Source organism: Kryptolebias marmoratus, linkage group LG24 (genome assembly GCF_001649575.2).
Source record: "Kryptolebias marmoratus isolate JLee-2015 linkage group LG24, ASM164957v2, whole genome shotgun sequence".
Taxonomy (NCBI): Eukaryota; Metazoa; Chordata; class Actinopteri; order Cyprinodontiformes; family Rivulidae; genus Kryptolebias; species Kryptolebias marmoratus.
The window spans coordinates 4655835-4679525 of record NC_051453.1 but is presented as its reverse complement, the minus strand read 5'-3'; the positions used below and the strand labels follow the sequence as shown (position 1 = coordinate 4679525).

The following is a 23691-nucleotide window of genomic DNA, read 5'->3' as shown; positions in this document are numbered from 1 at the left end:
AAAAAAAAAAAAACGACAAAAAACTTACAAAAATTAAAACAAAACAAAATAGTCACAGCATTGATTTTTAGTTTAGATTGTTGTTGCAATCTTCAACTTTGGGCCAAAAACAACCAACCTCCTCTGACATTTTGTGCTTATTGTTTTTGACTGTTTTAAAGGATTTTTTTTTCTTTCTGTTTTTAGACATGGTGACGACCTGATCGTGACTCCGTTTGCTCAGGTAATCATCTCAATAAAAACAGAATGCTCTCATCTTTTTATAAGTCTCATTCTCCTAATAACAGGTTTTATGGTATTGTCCTCTATGACCAGATGAAATAAACATTTAACTGCCTTATCAATAAAAATTATATAAAGGATGCTACTGATCTTCTTTCCTTTCATTCCTTTAGGTTTTAGCAAGCCTTCGAAGTGTAAGGAATAACTTCACCATACTGACTAATGTCCAGTGTCCTTCTAGCAAGTAAGTATCACTATTTCAGGACTTGAAATCAAACTTTTTTTTTTTATATCCATCTACTTTGAGTGGAAGTTTTAATCCCTGACAATAATAATCTTGCAGACTCAGGACTTGTTAAAGGAGTATCATAAATGAAGTGCAGCATAAACACTCTATAAGATAACATTTATGTTTTACTAAGTAGAGAAAAATAAAAGCTGAGTTGGTGATAATATGCCCCTAGTCTTCAATCCCATCATTTCACCACCAGGTGTCAGTGTTGAACCATAAACTGAGATGCATTTGCAGCTGTTTCCACAGTTGAATGGTTAACTAGTTCAACAATAACATGTTCACAAACACATAAATACACACACACACACACACACACACCATCAGCAGGAGGTTAAACATTTCACAATAGGAATATAATAAATAATTGATTGTTAGTAGATTTTAAACTATAAAATCTTTTAATTCCTGAACAACTGAAGAATAACCTTTTCAGGCACATAATTAAAATATAACATGAGGAATTGTGTTTATTGTAATTCAGGATAGAACAAAGTGTTTTTTAATCCATATCTTTTGGATATTTAATTAAAGCAGCACAGTTTTTTTTTTAAAGCTGCAGCAGTTTTCACCTTCAACATCAGCAGCCTCTCTAGGTTTGGACTGCAGATCCAGATTTTCTAGAATTATGTATGTAGGCAACCCTTCCCTCTGTTCTTCACCATGAGGACGTTTCAGTTTTCTGACATGCAAAGAGCAGTTGGCTCCACCATAGACTGTATTTACTCTGGTTTGGTGTATTGACTGCCTGAAGCCTGTGTGACCTACATTCAGCTCTGACATCCAACACAGACTGGAGCAGAGAAGGAGACACACAGGCATGGAGGCATGGGACAGTATTTTAATGTGCACGCACAAGATAGTTTTTACAACATTAAATATCGGACGGGGAACTAATGCACTGATTTCCCTCACAGAGGTCGTTTTCTTTGCTAGTTTTATGTTTTTCATCTGTAATATTTGTGATTGGCTTTAATACAAATATACACAAAACTGATTAAGTGAATAACAATGCAACTAAATGGGGTATTTTTCTTTGTTTGTTTTGTAGAAGCACTTGTTTTAAGCATAATCCTGATTATTTTCAGAGTTTGGACATGCAAACTGAACCATGACCTGAACCAGGTCAAAGTTTTATTATGTTAGGTGTAACTGAGTTGCATCTGTTGCAGATTCATGTCAAACTTGTCTCTAAATTGGAAACTTTACAATTTAATATTAATAATAATAATAATAAGCCCTTGGAATATAGGCAGTCAGAAAAAGCTGAAGTGGCTTCATCAAAGATCGATTAACACCAGTTTCTGAAACACTGAAATCTGGAGGTGTCTTACAGTTTGTCTGGGTTTGCTGTAGATACCAAAGCTTTTCTTGTCCAGGACAGTGAAGTGGAACTTTGCTGCAGTTTCTTTCTTTTTTTTTTTTGATCAGTCTGCACAGTTTCTCTCTTCTTGTTAGACTTTTTCCAGTAAAAAGTTTTTTCTCTTAAAGAAAAAAAAAATCTTTGTTCTTTATTTTTATTTTTTTCACAGAACTATGTAAATGTGAAATGTGATTTTTTTCTGTTTTAATTTTCTCCTTCAGGAGGTCCCCTGCAACAACAACTCAGCCTCCAATCACCAAAGTTTGTCTCCCAGGTAAGACGCTAACAGTGCGTTTGACTCCTGTAAAGCTGTGACATATCTGGTTTAACATTTCTGTCCCACAACTTCTTTTTTTCCTCATTATGCTTTCCCTTCCTCACTTTTCCCTCAGTCTTGTCTTTTTTCTCATGAATTTGCCTACGTGATCACTTTCACTATGTTGCTGCCGTCTGTCTACAGCCCCTTCATTGTCGCTCAGACTACTTTGTCATCGAGCTCATTAACCTTGTTCAAACACAGTTTAAAATACAGTTCAGACAAACGCCCGTGCACATGCAGACTCACGCACAGCGGCATCTGTTATAGCAGCTTGCTCAAAAAAAGAATGGTGAACTCCCTTTTTGTCTTTCATTGCGTTCGATTTTAAGCAGCTGTTTGAGTGTTTATGTACTGTTCTACGTCTGCATCTGCACATTTAGGCCAGTAAGATGTTGGTATTCATAAATAAGCACAGAAGACTTTAAAAACAATGGTTCTTGCATGTAAATGTGTTAGCAAGCAAATCTAAAATCATATGTTAAAATATTACTGACTCCTGCGATGGTCCATTAGCTGCGCAAAGGCCGATTCTTACATGAAGACGAGAGACCTGCATGATGTGAATATGGCAGCTTTGTCACCTCCTTTACTCAGTCTATCAGCTCTTCTGATAAATGTTGCCATGTTTGAACAACTTGTTATAAGAAGACAAAAAACAAAAACCACATAGCAACAGAAAGACTTCCAAAAGTGTATGTTTTTACCACATGCTTTTCAAAATTATGAAAGACTTAAAATGCTGAGCATGTTTGAAAAAAAAGCTTTTGTTCTAAAAGTAGAAATTTTAAATGTGTTCTTGTGATGTATAAAAAATGAAGCATGAAGTAGGATGATCTTTTCACTCAAAAACATTAACAGCAACAGCAGTGGTGTTGTGTAAACGAGAAAGAGATGATCAACAATGAAACTTGGAACAGTGAGTGCAGTTAAAACATAAAACAACATGTTTTAAATGAAACTTACTCAGGTCAAATGTGACATCAGAATTACTGAAACCAAAACCTCAGGCAGTTCAGCTAAGGCAACAGTTTTCTGACTTCTCCCTTTGTTCACATGTTGGCTCACACAACACTGTTATTTAAAGTCCCTTTTATATAAACTCTGTTTAAACTGTTCTTACTATTGTATAAAAGTTTAAAAAGTTGTTAAATAATGTTTACTGATTAATGCCAATCTGTGAACTTGTGAAACCAACAAACTTGCTGCATTGTTCATATTGTGTGAAATGTTTTAGCATTATTTAACGTGTTTCGTAAGAAGAAATGTGTTTAAAGTGTTTAATCGTCACAATCTTGCAACTGTGGACTCATGAGGCATCTGATTAGGCATCTGATTTGACTAAGAGTTTATCATATATGCATCATTGTGTATGTGTGTGTGTTTGGGCTATGGGGAGGTGTTCCTGTGGTTGTAATTGACGTCAACCCGCCTGTATGTGGCTTCTGTTGACTTCCTGTTAAAGCAGATGGACTGAATTTTCACTTCCTTCTTCAGAACCGCAGCTCATCAGGTGCTCTGAAAATGTGTAAGGGTGCAAATGTGTGTGTGAAAATGCAAGACTGTGAAAATGTGTTTTTGTATTTTAAAGAAGTTTATTTTAGTGCAATATGTCTTTCAACAGTAGTGTCATCACTTATTAATCCGTCCTGATCTCTGGAAGAGCTCCTTTTCTGTGCAGGATGGAAACATTTTCTGTGCTTGATCACTTCAAACATAACTTTATTCTACTATTATCAGTAGATTCAGTAAAAACTTCAAAACACATAAATCTGAACATATATGAATCCAACTAACATCTACTGTCTGCTTTACTTTGTGCCTTAAAGTTGTCCAAAACATATTTAGAAATAAATAAAAAAGCCTAATAAATGCATTTTTGCATTTACCACCAACTCATTGACCTTTTGTTTTATCAAGGAGTACTGGTAATATAATTCTTTAAGCTTATATTTATTTTATATTACACAGTTTGTTATTCAATTGGTAGATTAAGTTTCTCTTTTTAGTATTATGGTTTTGTAAAATTTAATTTGAGTCTTAATAGTTATAATTTGTGCTGTTTACATTGGTGGTTAAATCACTTCAAACACATTTTAATCTTTTTTTTTGTATTTTTTAATGCAATTTATTTACAGCAACAATTATTTGTATTTTTTAGTTATTTTACATTTTGTAATGTATAAATCACTGCTGTTGTAGTGTTGGTTTGTTACATTTATCTTATTTATTATTATTTTTGAAGTGATCTTAAAAAGAAGCCCCCCTTAAAGTAGCTTTAAATACTGATAATATCATGGGTAATGTCCGTGCTTGCAGTCTGGTCAAACAAAGCAAACACCTGTAGCCCCCCACCCCCCAACAATCTCCCCTCAGCTCTATTTTATTGTGTTCCCATAATCACAAGCCACATCCTCACTGCAAACAACCCCCATTCACACACATCTACAACACAGCCACATCTTCCTTTTTGCCACCATCCTCCTCCTCTCAACTCCTTTCAGTCTGTTTTGATTTCTGCTTTTCATTCATTTGTCTCTTTCTTTACTGGAGGGGGTGGGAAGGGCAGGAAATGTGAAGCAGGAAGGGAATATCAGATTGTTCCTGTTTTGCTGTCTCTCAGCTGTTGTAACTTGACGGAAGCCGGGAGCAAGTATGTCTAGATGAGGTGTGTGTGTGTGTGTGTGTTTGTGAGCCCACAAGAGAAAAATAGGATGTGGAGAAACAAAGACCTATTGTGTGTGCCCACTCACTGCACAAACATGCACAAATGAATATAATATACAAATACCTGCACAGCCACACAGTGCATCACACATGGATGAGCCTGTGTCACCTTCTCTGTTTTTGAGTTATTCATGCCAAAATGGACTCACTTTCATATTTAAAACACAATGCAAAAATGTAATCAAATAAATGTTACGAGTCTAATAAGAAACATGTTTTCTAACAAGAAAAGTGCAAAAAATTGTTTCATCTGGCATCAACATGAACATTTATCAAAATAATGGATGTTTAAATTACATTTTTGTAATTGATTCTTCTGTACAATAGAAAATCTTAGATATTTAGTAAAATGACAACCAGAGACCAGCCGGTAAGGCTTTTTCTTTACTTTGTCTAAAATTTTCTCTAAACATTAAATACTGAATAAAAACAAAAAAGTTTTGGAATAACAAGCCTGTAGTACAGCCTTGACTTTCTTTTTACTTGTCAGAATAGTGTCAGGTTAATTCAGTCTGCTTCTAAAAAGTTTGCAGCAGTTCAGTTCCATTTAGTGGTGCTGTTTGTGTGTTCATCAGTTAACAAATGTGTGTGTGTGTGTGTGTGTTCAGGGTGCATGGTTCCATGTATCAGGTCCTGCTTATACCCTTATTTTATTGAAATGTGAGTGGAGATATCCACACAGCACTATTTTTACCGGCACCTTGTGTTCAGATTTTTATTAGAGCACACTGTGGTCACTGATGTTGTCAGGTCACATATTTAAACTTATCTGTAGGAGTTATCATGCTTCAGTTCTGGCCTGTGACTTTCTCACCACACACAAGTTCACCAGTGTTTTGGGTAGGAAAACTACAACACTTCTTTTCTCAGGTGATAAAGGAAGAGACGCCAAAGATAATCTGCTGGAGATCATATCAGGTTACGGACAATTAACAAGTGATGTCTGTCATAGGTCATGTTAAGAAAACAAGTTTAGGTTGGAAGTTGGTGAATGACACCCGTTTTTGTTGATTTGACCAGTTTTAATGACTTTATGTAGCAGAGAGCATTTCCTCTTCATCATGGCAGCAGTAAAAACTGTGACGAATGGCTTCTCGTTCTTACAGAGGCCTCATTACGTCACAGATAAACAGGTTAGTGAGGTCTACTTGCACACATGTTAAAAATTTCCACATGCACAGTCACAAACCCACAGCAGCTGCTTAGTGTCATGGCAACAACATCAGTGAACATTTTATTACCATTTCTGCAGCATTCAGCTGTGAGTAGTGCACCAAGGTATGACCTTATTTCCTGGTCAGGTTGTGTCAGGTGATGAAATGCTTTCATACAGGATATTTATGATGTAAAGGCTCCTAAACTCTGCAGACCTTAATCACATCCGGATGTGGCTTGTATGGAAAGGTGTCAGAGTTGGCTTTTTAAACTCCATTGTCTCGTTCACCATTGTCACATAAGGCCAGATGGCCATTAATGACAATTTCTCAAAAAACAATGGTTGTCCCTGTACAACAGGACTACTTCACTCATATTAATGAACTGTGTTTGGATGATATGGATCTGTTATGCAATAAAGAGTGGAAAAAACCCAAACGTGCCTCCGTTATGTGCGGTGCAGTTGAAGGGTTTCAAGAACATTTTCTTTGTTTGTTGTTTTGAGACTTACACCTAAAAGAAACAAATAGGCAAGCGTGACTGACTTTACTGCTGCGAGTAGGAAAAACACCCAAAAAACATCCAATAGTTTTTACCACCCAGTTAGAACTAAACTGGAGAGGAAATAAGTCCAAAAAATGATACTGATAAACCTCTTCTAAAGGTTTTCTTGAACAGGTCTACTAAAGTTGCTTTTAAAATGAATAAAGAACTAACTGCACATCAGTTATATTATTAGGAAGTCTCTTTCAAATGCATTAAAATTCTAAAAATTACTTTTTTTTAATAGCAAAAGCATTTGAAGTACTGTACATAGGGCCTCACAGAGCAAGAGATATTTTAGACAGCATTGAATTTGTTATTTGAAAGATCGCTGGCTGATATTAGGAAATAAATATAATAGATGATTTGGGCTGCAAATCAAATCTTGTCTTCAGAAAAGCTTTGAAACCTGATTACCCTCAACGTTTAAGGTTTGAGTATGTTCACCTTCCAAACAGAAAAACTCACACCATCTTTGTGCGGATCTGAGCTGTAGGTAAAGGTAAAATAAACTTGCATAAATCAAGTCATAGATTTGTGTTCTTTAAGGTTGTCTCTGTGCCAACAGGGAGAGCAAAGCAGAGACCTGTGAATACAGAGCAGCTCATCAGTCTTATAAATGTTGTTTCATACAAGTCTCTGACAGTCCTGGACTCCCTTTACCAAACAGTGTGGCTCAGAACGTGCAGGAATGCACCGCTGAGGTCAGAGAGACAGAACAGGAGGAGGGGTGTGGTGAGAGGACGCGAGAGATAAAAGTCATCTTGAAAAAGGAGGAAGAGTAAGCATGAAGGTGTTAGAAGATATGGTGCAGGGAAGACAGGAAAAAGCTGGAGACAGTCTAAGCTTTTTACATCACAACTTCATAAAGTAGCTGTCAGAGATCACTTTGTTTATGTTAGCTGACATTTGGATGATAAGATAGCAGACTAAACAGACACATTTTTATCAAATCCAAATTAGCAGAATTTTACAAAAAGGTGGCAAAGCTGGTTATTTGCTTTTTCCTGTGTTGAGTTTGTGGCTATAAGTAAACTTATTGAATACTGGTGAGCAGTTCGTGTTGATCTATAACAATTTGCTTGATGTTTGGAAAAAATGGGTGTGAAAAAATAAAAAAAATTCAGTACTTTAGTGAGTAGTAATGCACACCTGATATGTTTGGTTTTAAGAGCAGTTCAATTAAAGCCAGTAAATATTTGTTTTTGTTGTTGAGCCTTGACATAAAAAACACTTTAGAGAATATTTCATTAGATATGGTGGTTGAGGCTTTACTTTCAGCTGCAGTGTCACAGCCAATACGGACTAAATGCTGTCAGTCAGGGGTTTAAGTTATTAATAGAATCATACACGATACTTTAGTTAACAAAACTGTATGTTGCTTGTAAGCTTAAACTTAAGCTTTACATCATGTTATTCTTCTATATGTAATTATTTGTATTGCTGGTTATACATGGTTATACATGCATATACCTGTTGGTGCACCCTGTGACCCTCACCTTCAATTAGAGATAAATATTTGCCTCAGTGACCAGTGTGTTCACCAAATTTACACAGCAGTGTGCAACAGCAGGATAGAAGTGATGAAGTTATAGGCTTAACTAGTTTTATTAGTTTGTATACTGCTTTTTATTTTACTTTTTATTCAAGGTGAGAATATCTATATATCTGTCTTATGTGTGCTGCTCATGTTAGCTCCAGGTCTATTTTAAGCATTTTATGCGAGAGCTGTTGGTTGTGTTATTCATTGGCAAAAGTCTTGGTGTAAAATTGTTTTTAAAATAGCAGTATCATGTTGACACTTATTAAGTTTTCTTGAAAAGTAAAAAAAAAAAAAGTCCTATGGTGTCGTTTGAGTTTGTCAAGTTAAAAATTCGACTCATGATGTAAGCACCTCTGGTTGGTGAGGTTCTGCTGGATCAGTGTCGAGGTCTCCATACATATTGGGTCAGTGAGGAGGGGGTGGGGTATTCTGGCAGGATGAACATGTTTACATGCACTAGATACAGTATCCACAAACCTGCCATTCCACTTCGAAGCTCACTCACTACTATGCACATTCATCAGTCGTTGCCATAGAAACAACATGCTCCACCACTATACTCTTTCATTGTTATTCTCTCCTCTGCTTTCTCCAGGTGTCCTGTTCTTGAGAAATCCATACTCTTGGCCCTGTTTTCCTGTTTGCTAGTTGCTAAAAGGTCTCAGTATTTCTGTCCTTGGGTGTCTTATGTTACCTGCCCTTTTTACTACTTCCCGCTCTGAGATATTTTAATGGCTTCAGTAGGGCTCCCACAGCCATTCTGTCTACTGTGCAGACTCCTATATATAAAATGATAATAATAATAATAATAATAATAATAATAAAAAGAAAGCTAGTTCCACATCATGTCTGAAAGTTTGAGGTTATCATTTTGACTGCAGGTATTCAAGTGGTTTAATTACTAGACAGGGTAAAGAGGTGAGGCCTCAGAGATACAGCTTATGTAATGATGAGAAGGTCTGGTTTTCCCGTATGGGAACTGTTTAGACAGCTGATGGGAGAGATAAAGATATCTGTGGGATAAATTTCCCCCCCTGATTTACTGCAACTGCTCTTAGATGGGTGTTTAGAGCAAGCAGCAAGTTTTATTTATCCATGCCTCAGTATGTGAAAGTTTACCCTTAGGAGAGACTAATGCAGCCAGTAAATATATGTGTGTGTGTGTGTGTCTACAGCTGCGCTCAGAAAATACATGATCAAACAATCAGAAGAAGTTGTAAAAGTTGAAAGATTTTGACTGATTGTGTCAAACAAAGAGATTTGATTTTGCAACTGGTCTAGTCCACAGTGAGTTTTGAATCAAAATATTTTAGGTAAACCTTTTTTATTTAAACTGCACTTCAGTTTATGTGAAGAGTTTCAGTGTACTTTTAAAGACAAGTAATTATTGTACAACAAAAGAATAATCAGTACTATAATTGTAGAAACAGCAACATCATAAATAAATAAAATGGGCAAATCTCTAAGATGTTATGAAATCAGTTTCCGTATTATGAGTTCAATTTTATTTTTTATGGATGAATTCTTCTGCCACTAAAGACTTAGTCTGTTAAACAACCTTTCTAGAAGGGATTAAGAAAGGGGGCAACTCTAGGTTATTTTTTAATGTAATTCACATATTAAAAAGGCAACGCACTGCGGTTAATATGAGATAATACTGACCCTAAACCTCCGATCAAAGTAATGCTGACCCTCCAGAATAGCCCCGTTCATAATGGGGGACAAGATGAGGGCTTATTTAACAACAGGATAGATTTGTGTTGAGAGACATGTCCCAGTTTGCAGGTGCAGCTTGCATGCATCTGCAGAGGACATAACTTAATGTGACTGCATACAAAACAAGTGTGCAACTACAGAAATGTCTGCCTTTCTGTCGATGCAAGGAAGTCCCTGCTGCACACAGTTATGACACTATTGAGGAAACGGGCCATTGAGATGATGGTGACTTCCTCATACACACACTCAGAAACGCACATAAACACAAACACTCACTCTTCACCAGGTTTAGACACCACCCGCGGATGCTTTTTTTTTTTTCGTTTTTCTTTCCTCTACAACAGTTCATCTATCTTTCTCCAAAAACAAGTGAGTTCCTTTAGCGTGACAGGCAGACAAAGAACAGACAGGGACTGACCTGCGTCATAAACCTTAACATGAAAACACGCCTTCATTACCCTTCTCAGCACTCATTCATGTCTGCAGACTAATTCACAGACGGGCCTTCAGCCTGGCTCCACATAATCATTTTTGTTATTAAATACACTGTTAGCATTTGACATGTTAGCTTTTAACTCAAGTGTGCGTTTCTTATGTTTATATCTCCTACAGTGTTTGACCTGGACTATGCACCCGTATTTGTGTGAGTTTGTCACCAGAGATGTTTTCAAGCTTCGCAAAATGGGAAAAAGTCTGTGCTTTTTTTCTGAATCTGAGCTAGAATTGGTAATTGTAAAAATAAAGTTGACATTTTGCATTAGCAAACAGAAAGCTCTGAAAGCAAACTTTACACACTGTTTAAACTGACAAAAGTTACATGTTTTGGACATTCATTTGTTTTCTACAATTGCTTGATGCTGCTCAGGGTTACGAGGAGCTGGTGCCCATCTCCAGCGGTCATTAGGTGGAAGGTGTGGTACATTATGGACAGGTAACCAGTCCATTAAAGGGCCACATTAAGTCTGTTACCTATTTATGCTCATACTCACATCTAGAGCTAATTTAGAATCTCCCTTCAAGCCTTTTCCAAATTAAATTATTGGTACTGGTTTCCAATTAGGTACTACAATTACTGTTTGTTTTTTTGTTTTTAAAATTTGTTGATAAGTTTTCCAAGTTTCAACCAACACAAGAAAATGTAGCCAATTATTTATGAAGTGTAGATATTAACAACCAATGATAACTGTACTCAGATATTGTTCAAGTGTTCTGATTACAATTAAGATGACAAATGGCAGCATAAATGTTCTGATAACACATCATATTATCCAGAGAGAGGAAAAGATGAACACTTCGAATGTCAGATGTTTGTCTGATGTACAAAGCAGCTCATGCAGTACAAAATGTGCAGGTTGTTGACCAAAACAACGGTGCTAACAATGACTTTTTCATACCTGTGTAAACACTTCAGATTCTGTTTAAACAGGCTAAGTGGTACATAGTATGTGGTGGGGTATTGAGCAATGTGTCCTTACAGTCACATAGAAACTAGTTTTGTTCAGTGAGTTTGTAAGAAGAGTCTGTTTCTGGCAATGTCAGATAATGCTATTTATCTCCACTTTCTCTCATTGAAAAAAGGACAGACCTTCAGTGTTTGCTGTGCCCTGGAATGTGTATACTGTACCCAGGAACAAGTTCTTAATGTGTACAGTTTGTGTTATTGTAGATGCTGACATTTGTCTACTTGTGTTGTGTTTACTGTCTTGTAGTCGTGCGATTGGCTGAACAAAGCCACTGATCTGACTAAACAAGTTAATGTTTTTGTTGCAATTTAAGGATAAAAATCAGCACAGCAGTGTCCTTACAGTCACATAGAAACTAGTTTTGTTCCATTTTAATGGAAAAGTTTTATTGTGTTGGATGTGTGATGAACGGAAATAAGTTAAATTTGGACAAAAAAGGTCAAATCTGAGAAAAGTTTTATTTTTACAGAGGTGATTTTAAGTGTTGCATTGGAATAGCTTATAACCAAATGATCAAACTATTTTGTCTCTCTAATTTTAATTAGTTGTGTCTTAAACTAGTGGAACTGAGAAGTCTGAGCAAATGGGAATTTGAGACTGCTCCATGACAACTAAGAAAACAGTATCTACAAAGGAAACTTTAGCGGCACAGTTAAAAGCTCCTGAACAGCTGAACTGTTTTGTCTGTCGCCGTTTGTCTCTACCAAAACAAAGTCCCCACTTCTAAGAAAAAGACCCTGATGCATTTCAGTGACAGATAGTTCCTTAAAATGTTTATACTGACAGTGGAGCGTGCAGAGGAATGTGTTTATTGTTTCTGATTGAGAGGTAGAAAACCTTATATTGAATGTTCTTGTATAGTCTGCACAGATGACCCAAAACAAAGAAGAAATTAACATTTAATCTCTTGGTGACATTTACTAAACTGAATGTTTATGGTGCTTATGACCTAGTCTCCCAATCAGTGGTAAATGTTTCCCTCAAACCAGCATTTTAATTTATTTTATTTTACCCCTAGATTGAATTAAGAGGATTAGGGTTAATTAGTTATTTTAGTTAATTTTGGCAAACACTGAATCCCTTTCTGCTTGGGGGTAATGTTAAGCTCATTATAAAGACCCTGGTTTTTCATAGTTCGTGACCCTGGGTCATGTATTATTTTCTTTAGTTGTCCATTCAATGTTCATCTCTCATTCTCACACCCTTACTACACAAAGCGAGTTTATACACAACTGAACACTTGTGCTTTGAACGTTCTGTTTCATAACAATGATGCTTTCATAGAAACAGTGAAAGGTAGTGCCAAGAAATGTGGTGCTGTAAAGAAGTAGAACTAATAGGGCAGAACCTGACTGGGCTTCATTGTGTGAACTGTCACAGGTAACAGTCAATCACATGGGTGCAAAAAGCAGAAGGATTGCACAAAAATGTTGCAAGACAGAATGTGATGACTTCACAGAGGCTCGATTGATGTGGTCCTAAAGCCAACAGAACTGCAGCCCTGTAACAATCAAACTGCTTTGGTTCTATTCGAGCAGAATATTTTTCTGACTTGGTACTATCAGCTGCCAGTGCCTAGAAGTGCTGCTGGTTTGTCTACTGGCTCAGTGAGAAGGACAGAGCTCTTCTTAGCCAACAAGTCTAGCTCTGTTGCTCAGTCACAACATTTAGATAGCTCTTAGGTTTATCACATTTATGAAAACAAGTGTTTCCAAGGAGCATAATTGATGTACTGGTTATAAATCTGTCTTCACTGAAACAGGTAAGGGAAAGTTTGCTCAAAGATTAAGAAAAACAGAAAAAGATCTCCCTGAGTTTCAGGCTTTAGACAGATTCATTTTAAAGTCCAGTTGCTAGTTAATGTAGTTGGTACAAAATGGGGTTTGTGTTTTGTTTATTTACCCAACTTCTTTTGGTTTTGAAATATATATCCTTGAGTGAAAAACTTACATTTACAATACATCATTGGATAAAACAGTCAAATTATTTAGACTATGTTGCTTTTGCTTATACTGTATAAAATTTTGATTTGGGAAAAAAAAAAAACCCAGCTGAAATGCTTTGTGTCTTGGTAAAACTTGTTCATGCAATTGAGATGTTTTTATTATGATGCCTTTCAGTTGTGGTTAATTAAACTGGCTCATCTTGTACCAATGACTACAGAACTCTTTATTATTTTGTTCCCTTCCCTTCTCTTTTGAGATTAAGGCTAGGGGTTAACATTCCAAACTGGGATATGTTACAAAGCCAGGAAGTACTTGGTTTATTTTTTGATAACTCAAACTGCTCATTACGCAAAATATAATGAATATTTTATTGATGTTTCTGCAGTGTCAATAAATCTGACCAAGGCATCATCAGATAATTTTTGTCAGTAAATACAGGATGAGTCAGTCAGAAAGGCCTCTGTTAAGCACTCATCACAGCTAACTGTCAACACTTCTTTTTTTTTTTTCTTTGAAATTTTTTTTGAACTTTTAACATTTGTAGATTAGTCTGTGGCACCGTGTGGCTGAAAAACAAATAGAAATAGGGACGACAAGAAATTTGCGTTGTTTTTATTCCTTCTATCGTAACCACTTAGGTCAGCCACAGTACCAGTCTAAACATTACCATCATTCTCTCCACTATGTGTCACAAACACAAGAGTACTCTGAAAATATGAACAGCATTCAAAAGAGGAGCAGGAATCACAGCCCCCTCTTATATCATTCCAGTCATCGATGATTGAGCCATCTTGTTGTTGACTGTTCTCTGCCATTACCACTGGCTCCCTGCTTTATGTCATGTGTGTACAAACTCTGACACACGCATGTCCATCTGTGCCTTCACTGAGTCCATGCTCGTCTCAACAACACTTTGCATCATCAGGTGAAACTGTGAGTCTACCTGAGTTCGAAATGCACTGGTGAGTCTGACATAAGTGTGTGTGTACACTTTGTGACAGATGTGGGTAGCTGTATGTTTGCTTTCAGAGAGGACGTGAGGAATATCACAACCCTCCTCTAAACCGCCTGTTCTCCATTGTTGCTCAGATCTAACAGTTGTTTATATGATGTGACTCTTGGAGACAGGTAATGTCATCAATATTATTTTTTGCCAGAGCTTCTACATCATACAGGTTACAGTAAGCATGTGTCTCTGAATGCATTACTGTAAAACCACTGTAATATAAAGAACCTTAGTCACAACCTGTCAGTGATACGTTAGATACAAAGAGGCTTAATTTTACTTGTGGAGACCAAATTGTAGAAATAAATATTGCTTGATTGATTAACCACATATTAAACCAACTTTAAAGACTGCGGCCCTGTGATGGACTTGTGAACTATGCCGGGTGTCCCCCCGCCTCTCACAGTGATGGCTGGAGACAGGCATCAGCTTCTCACAACCCAGAAACTAGAAGTGGATAAAGGAAATGGATGGATTAGTTTTAAAAATGCTTGTTACTACCATACATAATACATTGTCATAACTAGACATACTGTTTGTTGTGACAAGAAAATAATGTTTAACAAAGAAAATACTTAAATTTAAGTTTTTTTGTTTGTTTTGTTTTGTTTTTGAAGGCACACCCCTTTCCTTAACTTCATATCACAGAACAGTTAGGACACACCTACTCCCCTGCATGGACGAGTAAAATGTAGGGAGACGGCTTTTGTTGGCAACTTGAAATAAACAGTTACCCTTGTGAACCTCAAGCATTGGCCGCTTTTCCTTTTTTAAAACATTATTTCAAATTGCCAACAGTACTTTTATGGATACTGTGTTGCTGACTATGCAAATGATGAATCAAATATATATAAGTCTGTCAGAAACTTTAATTGGATTTATCATGAACTATGTCGATGGAATTATATATCAAAGCCTGTCTTTTGTAAAATCAGGACGTTTTCAGTGCTTACCCTTATTCTGACAGCTGAGCTTTATATTCCTTTGGAAGGATTACTCGAGTGCTATAAAATGAAGTATTTTTCAGTCTTTTTCTCCTTTCCAGGAAATTGGTTCTTTGTCTTCTCTTTGTAGTGTGTGATTAATGAGCTGGTCGCTAAACAGAAACTCAGACAAGGAGGGAAAATTCAAGGGAATGATAGGGTGAGCAGCATGGGTTTGTTTGTACACTGGAAATTCATTGCATATAATTTTACCTAATAAGAACAATCTAATGGGACAACATTCTTAGTCCATTCATTTTCTTTTGTTGTCTCATGGACCCCACAGATATCAGTGGTTTGGAAATCTTGTGAGTTCATCTAATGTCATAATACCATGATGTTAGATGCAAATACATTTTGATATTCAATACCTTTTATTCTTCAAGTGAAAAAGTTAGAAGTTAGACTTTTTTTAAAGCCACAAATGTGGACCTACTCGAATAAAAAATTTTAAAACACGCTTTGGTGCAGATTTTTATTTCAAGAAGTGATAAATACAAAATGCAATTAAGAAAATCTACATGTTGTCACTATTGAGAAAGATGCTAGTGAATAAGTATCACAGTGCAACTCATACAAACATTTCAACATCAAATTTAATGACTTGAGGACTTGAGTAATGTTATATGTATGAGTTAAAAGCAGAAGAGGAAAGAAAGATGCATTGTAATATGTGGTTTATAATTATTATTTATAATCATTTTGGTTTGTTTATACTTGGCGGTTTAAGTCTCTTAAGACCTATTATTCATATCCATGGCTTTATATGTAGAAATGATAATATGTCTTAGCAGTGTATCAAAAAGTTAGATACAACTGATGGTCTGCCTTCCTTATTTAAATAAATAAATAAATAAAGATTCCTCACTTCAGTCCTGTGTATACATGTTGTTACAAACAGGTTGTATTTTTGTGTGTAAACATTAACGTCATCTTGGATTGGATATAGAAAGGTTCCAGCTGACTGCCTAGTCCAGCTTTAGGTCACATTTCACCCCTCCTTGCTTTTGAATTATCAAGTGTCAGTCAGATGTCCCGAGAGCGTTAAAGAGGGTCGGAGGTTTCCATGCAGCGTCACTGACATATTGACAGTTTCAGAATAACCTGAACACCTTTTCAGTCAGTTACTGTGTTAATGAACAACCAGAAGAAGACTGAGAGTTCATCCTTTTAAAGAAAGTTAGCTCATACAGTATGTGCAGTTGTATTGTGGTAATTCTGATCTCACACTTTAATTGAAAATTAATCCTAGTGTCAAAATGTGACCAGAAATGACAGGCTTGATTTCTGTTTTTCCAAGTCACCAGTGTCATAAACAAATTGCTGTGCCAAGTATTTACCCTACTCAAAGTTTTTATACCCGCTGTAACATACTCCTCCAGCTCATGACCACGGGAGATCCACAGCTTCATTTTTAGAGAAAAGAACCTCTTGTTTGAGTGTGTGTGTGCGCGCATGCAGACCTTGGTCAATTTCACTGCAAATTCAATTTTCCTTGTTGGTTTGCTGCCTGTCAGTTTGTAAACAGTAAATCTGACTCTTTGTATCTACCCAGTAGGATTGACTGACTGAGCTTAAAGTAAAAACAAAATATAAACACCACAGATATCAATTCAGCAATGAGACTTTTATTCAAACCAGACGACACAACAGTATCCTACTTTTAAATGTAAAGCTAACAGCATAAGCTTCATATTAAAAATGTTCACCACATTATAAAGGAGACATTTTCCTAAAAACTGTGAGGATGTAGTGGAAGTAAACAACCTTAAAAAGCTAATAAATGCCAAAGAATCTGATGTCAGGTGCTCAGTTTCTTTATTAAAAAACAGACATCCATTAGAAAATGTTTAAATCTTAAATTCTTTATAGGCTTATTTTTTCTTATGCTTGTAAAAGCAAATAATATTTTAGGATGATAAGTTTCTCCAGGAGGGATGAGTTGTTCTCTGCTGTCAGAAACCTACAAGAAGTTTGAGATTTGAGTCACAAAGAGTCAGCATTGTCACAAAACTGTCATTAAATATTTACCAACAGAGAGAACATTTTCTATAATTTTTTTAGCTTTGCTCTAAAATAATCAGATGCTTAGAAAAGAAAAAAATACCTTGAGGTTTCTGTAAAAATGCAAATGAAGTGTATACCCTTTCACACAAACTGTCTCACTTCCTTCTTTCAAGAAGGAAAAATTAGTTTTATTGAGTTCAGATCCTTTTTTTTTGTTGTTAAAGCTTTTAAATTCTGCAGACATTATTTTTTTCACTCTCTGGCAGCCAATGTGTAGTACATTTACAAAGGTACGTCAATCTGTAACAATGTTGTGAAACTGCGGGCCAAGCTAATGAAAACATTTGTTTTGTGCCATTTTGATGGGCCATGACTCAGTTCAGTTTAGTTTATTCATATAACACCACTTTACAACAGAAGTCATCTCACAGTGCTGATAGAAAACGTAAACTGATCCAGTTCAAGTCCACTCCAATTGTTATTCTCCTATTTTGCTTTACGAGAGTCAAAGTCCATGCCAGGTTTTGGTCTCAGCCTGCCACAGAAAGAGAGCAGGTTTAGAAAGCTGGAAGAATGCAGTCTGCAAGTATTTGAATTATGCCATTGACGTCAGCACAGTCATAAAGTAGACGGCTGCCCTTCCCTTGAAGTATTCCCTTGCCAGCAGGCCTGTTCAGCTATGTGCAGATGGATTCAAACCCTCTCTGCTTTGCAGACAGGCCCTTTTGTTTGGGTATTTTGGAAGCTTTTGGGATCCCCCCCACCCACTAAAAAACACCAACCCTACTGTGTCCTCTTTCTATAGCAACACAGAAAGTGTTCTTTTCAAAGTCAAGCCAACAAAATAAAAAACAGATAGCTGATTTTATCAAAACAGAAACAAAACAGTCAAGTCGTGGTTTGGGTTATTATCCTCCTGTAAATTGTCTGATTCATATATTATCTACTTTCTTTGGCAAAGTTGGGTTTTTTTGGAAACTGTTAGGCCATGAATTGCATGCCTAATTAGCTGAAGCTTGGAGTAAACCTATATTTAGTTTTGATTCAGTCGGGAAGTTTAATTTAGTTAGTACAGGCAAACACCATCTCATCTTGCATTCTCACCAGTGCCAATTGTATTTATTGGCTCTGCTTTGTGATGTGGTCTGAGGAGGCATGCTTGTAAACACATGCACATGAACGGAGATGCACTGACTTGGAGTGACACGCATGTCTTGCATACCCATCATTAGAAGGGCATGCTGTTTGGGGTCATATGAGGTTTGTTTCAGCTGCTCTTCATATGTTACTGTAGACGCTTGTCCTTCAGTGCTGCGTGCAAAGCTCTGATGTTTTTCCTGGCGATTAGTCTCCGGCTCCGGGTAAAGACAGGAATACTAAATACAGTCAAAATAATGTTAGTAGGCCAGACATATTTGCTCTACAAAATTTCAATTGCTGATAACATTTCAGAACTAAACCAGTTTAAAATATGTTTAATTTTAACTGTAATGGAAGTAAACAACCTTAAAAAGCTAATAAATGCCAAAGAATCTGATGTAATTAATTTCTTTTATGTATGAAAATGCAACATTATTAGCAATTGTGGAAAAAAAAAAATAAAAGTCACTTCTATAACATGATTACAAATGACACTGGATGTACGAAAATACAAAATGTTCTAAGGATAGTTAGAACCACAAAAGTTTGCTTTGTTATAAATGCTGGACATGTATTAATAAAGCACTTCATACCAAATAGTCCCCCATTTTAACTTTATGAACAACTTCTGAGTAAAGCTTTGTTGGCATAAAACAAACAAACTGTATATGCCAGTAAAGTTTTAAGAAAAGTGTACACTGTGTGTATATTCCTGACAACTCTAGAATTTTCTCATCCTCCCTGAATTCAGACACACCACCAAACCAGCAGGAACCCCACTGGAATGTGAACTAGACGCTACTTTAAAACTTAAAAAGCAAAGAAAAAACACCATCAGTGACAGGAGTTTGGCTAGCTGGTTTCAAGGCTCCTCTCATCCCTGTTAATCAGCCCAAGGGGCAAATGCCAGTCAGCATGACAATGGGGTCCATTCAGTCCACTCTGCATCTTTGCTCCCAACGTGGGAGTTCACACAGGTAAATACACACAAAGTACTCATGATTAAGAAAAGGAGAATTTGCAAATAGCATCAAAACTAAGCAAAAGGGGGAAAATATGTTTAAGTTTGAGAATGAAAACCAATGGAGAGAGACATGGAGCAGCTCAAGGACAGTGTTGTACTCACAGGTCTTGTGAGCAAAGTTGCTGATAGGACGGAAAGCCTCATTGACGTCTATGTTATCAGAGACAGAAAAGATGAAGAGCCAAAACTGATTTTTACATCAGAACATGATGACCGTTCAGATAGCAGTGAGTACTGCCTGTAAGACCCTGAGATACATGCATGAGGCCTTAGTGAACTTTCAGACCCTGTGCTGTCAGACTGTCTCTGAACAATCTTAACTCTCTCAGTATGTTCCTCACATTTACGTCTTTCATGCGTTATTCACTTTGTATCTCTCAATGTCCTGACAGTGTACATGTGTGAATTGTGTGTGTGTGCATGTCTAACCTAGATTGACAGCTTCCGGTTCATGTCCAACCCAACCTCCCTATTATTCATGCAAGACATTGTTACTCTTTTTATTTTGGGTTGCAACTATATCTCTGTCATAAGAAAAGCCGTACCTCCTCTGGATGGAATATAGCTTTCCAAACATTAGCAGTAGAGCTTATAGCCTCATACCTTTGTCGCTGTCCACAGACTCATAGTTTGTCTATTCTTGTTGAGAACTTTACTGCAAACAGTAACGTATAAAGCCAACTTAACTATTTTACAGAAACTTCAAACTGAGTCAAACTCTATGAAAGGTTACTCATATACCAGAACAATAAAATATTACAGAGCAAAGAAGTTTCTAGGAGGAACTTATTAGGAAATATCACTTCTGTTTTTTTGTTCTTTTTGACTCTTTGTGGGGAATATTGTTGACGTCACTTTACATTTTTAAGAAAGACACTAAAATAAAAACTGGCGTAAAATTAATGGGAAGAACATCAAGAGCCTAAATATTTCCAAAATTTAGAACAACAATTGTTACTGTTGGAAAAACTGACTGATGCAGTGTTGTAAAAATCACCCATCTTTCTCCCAAATCAAAACAATCTCATACCACCTGGATTTAGACAGTTTGATTAACTCAGCTGAACCTGTCTGCTGTTTTTCCAAAGATCAGGCAAAAGATCTAATATTGCTGTCCACTCTTGGGAGTTTTTGCTGCTCAGATTTATAGTTCTCAGTACCCTCTTAAGTCTAAATCAAACTAGATAGTGCATGGCATACAGAGAACACTTTTCTTTTTAAAATAAAATTATAATAATAGTAATAAAAGTGTTAATACTTCTGCACACAAACATGCTTACGGTTTTCATGTGACCTTATCAAAGCATTTTTATAAGTTTGTTACACATTTGGCTGTCATTTTTGTGTCAGTGTAAACATAAGCAAAAGAGCCACAAGTCAGACGCAAAGTCACATTGGTGTGAATCTGAGTCACTGATATCCCTCCAAGTCAAACTTGAATCGAATGCCCCATTTTGTGACACAAAACACATCACAGAGACTCAGTTGCAAACAGGTTGTGACAAAATAAATCTTTGTCATTTTAATTATATTAACCTCTGTTTTTAAAACTGCTTTTTATTTGTATGTTTAGGATGAAATGTAGTTATTTTTTGTTGTTGTGCTCAGATTGAGTGTTGGAAATGGGAATCTGCATTGTATCTGGCATGGGTTTCTAAAAATGGGCCATCCGTCCATCTTTTTTTAACTGCTTTTCCATTCCGAGTCGTGGGGCAGCTCGTGGTTATCTCCAGCAGTCACTGTGCGAGAGGTGGGGGACACCCTGGACAGGTCACAAGTCCGTCACAGGACCACACGGAAACAAACGAGACAAACAACCCTTCACACTCTCACTCACACCTCGAGACAATCGAGAGATACCAAGTAATCTAACATGCATGTTTTTGGTCTGTGGGAGGAACTGGAGTAGCCAGAGAAAACCTATGTGTGCACATGGAGGAAACATGCAAACTCCACACATAAAGACCCAGAGACAAATCTGCCACCTTCACGCCTCCGTGCAGCCTGAACATGTGTCATGTTTAAAGAAAATCTGGTAAAAACCACCAGAAGAAATGTATTCAGAAAAATAATTCATTTGCTTCAGAATTTTCAGTCAGGCTGAAGTTTTCAGCTCATTTGATTACATGTCTTTTTGGTAAACTACTGCAAGCAGCTGTAGAGGAGACATGAAACCTTTATCATTTCTGTCTTAGTAATACTGGCAGAAGATCTAAACTGGTAGCTCTGGCAAATATAATAACATGGTCTGTTGCAACACATCAAAATTCTTAATGTGTGAGTTAGTATTCTTAATGTGTCGCAATATTGCTTCTGGATGGTCACCACATCAAACAAGCACCAGTATCCCAGAGCAATAAATTTAGCCGTCAGAAGTTTTTATCCTCAATAAACCCTTTTACATCATTAAAACAGAATGTGCCGTCATTATTTTCCTTTGTCTTGTTTATAATTCACAACCGCAAAGTAACAAAATCTTGATATTATCAAATGAGAGATATTCCACGTCTTTGTAAATGAGATAAAATAACAAAACACAGACTTATGATGTCATTTGGTTGCTTCTCAGAACCCGTTTATATGACTTTCAGTAAATAAATGTTTCAGGGTCACACAGAGATCTCGTAAAACCACAACATCCACTACCTTCTTTCCCCCACATTTCAATTTTGTTCCTTCACAATTCTTTGAAAAGTGACAGGTCAGTTCAGTTGAAGTCATAATTCAGCTCTAGCAAACATCTGCCTCAGCCTACGGTCTCTGGTCTTTGTTAGGAAGTGTTGAGTAACCACACTGAGGTTTTCAGATCAACCGATTCGCTGCTTCTTGTAAAGCAAAAATAGGGCTAAATGTCTCTCTGACACCCTCTGTAGAACCAATACCAGTCAACATGCGTTAGTTTTTCTCTTTGTGTGTGGTCTGTTTATGCTCGTTCGCTTGAAATGTGACACGTAAACCGTGAAAACCTAAGCAATGAATTCTGCATCCAAAATTAAAAGCAGACAATAGTACAAGAAGTGACGAACAGAACAACTCTCCCATGCTAAGCCCTGTATGTTCAGGGTTTTTCAGTGTATGCGTTTGCATGTGACAATGCCTGTAGGTCTCATATATCTCATATATTCCCATATCTGCTCATGATTAAACCATCACAGCACCAAATACTTTTTGCAGAAGCTTGCCCCTGCCCCCAAGCTCCACTGCACTGACTATCACATCACAGGCAGGATGTGATGGTGGATGATAGAAGCAAACAACTGTCTTATCACCATAAGAGGGTGACGAATGCAGCTGTGTACATTCACGTGTTTAAACACACGGTTTTGAATGTTTTAGTCAGAAACCTTTATGCACGAAAGCCCTTAAAGCTTTGGATGTGTGTTCACCTGCTGCAGCAAAAACGCCTCCCTTTAAAAGGTTAAAGTCAAAATACCAGAAATGGTACCAGAGCAGGTTTACAGGCCCTAATGAAGGAAAATATTTATTCTACTGTCCCCTGCATTTTGCAGCTTCAGTCTGAAACCCTCTGCTAAAGTTGCTGTCACTTTAACTCCATTCACCAAAGGGCAAAGACTGCTCCTAAGTATGGTACTGAAAACAAAACTCTTATCATGGAGACTGAAACCAGTCAGTCACCTTGGTCACACGGAAGAGAAAATGGAGTAAAGTAATTATCTTGTTAGAATTTAAACGGGATTAAAAAAACAAAATAACTGGACTTCTATTTTGTAGCTACAGAGAAGAAGTCCTGTTGTTTTTGTTTTTTTAAACTTCTTAGGATTTACTCAGTCATTTGTCCTGGATGTCTGAGAATCTACACCAGCATATGTTGGCTTTTCTGTTTCCTTTTTCATGCTATTCCACTGTTGTGACTGCATAGGCTCCTGAACGTGCACTGACAGAAACCTTTGAGTGTGAGCATGGATGCACAGTGTGCTTGGTTATTTTGTGCAGCTTTCTCCATGTAAGAAATATTACAGTGAAACAAACTTACAGTAAAAATTGAGAGCGCTGACCTCATATCCCTTCTAACCCTCCCTGCCTCTACAGCCTCTTGGCTTGGCCGCTCTCAGCTGGAATCTACTTATGTGGACGTCTGTGTTTGAATGCAGTAATAAGACCTTTCAGCAGAAGTATATGTGCTGTGTGTGTGTTTCCTGTCTGCCCCAGTGGGACACTCACTGTAGGTCTGAGTGTTGATCAGAAAGGTCCTTGTGTCAGACTGGAGGTTGTGGAAATCCCCTC

At 36.9% G+C, this 23691-nt stretch overlaps 1 protein-coding gene across 3 annotated transcripts in view; it reads left to right on the top strand.

Annotated features, from left to right (window-relative positions):
* Nucleotides 1-23691, top strand: part of pde4ba (phosphodiesterase 4B, cAMP-specific a) — a 123886-nt gene that overhangs the window by 78770 nt on the left and 21425 nt on the right. For all 3 annotated transcript variants that reach the window (XM_025006870.2, XM_017420531.3, XM_017420529.3), the window contains 3 exons: nt 187-223; nt 396-466; nt 2099-2151. In XM_025006870.2, coding sequence (XP_024862638.1) covers nt 187-223; nt 396-466; nt 2099-2151 — 161 coding nt within the window. The remainder of the gene's footprint in view (nt 1-186; nt 224-395; nt 467-2098; nt 2152-23691) is intronic.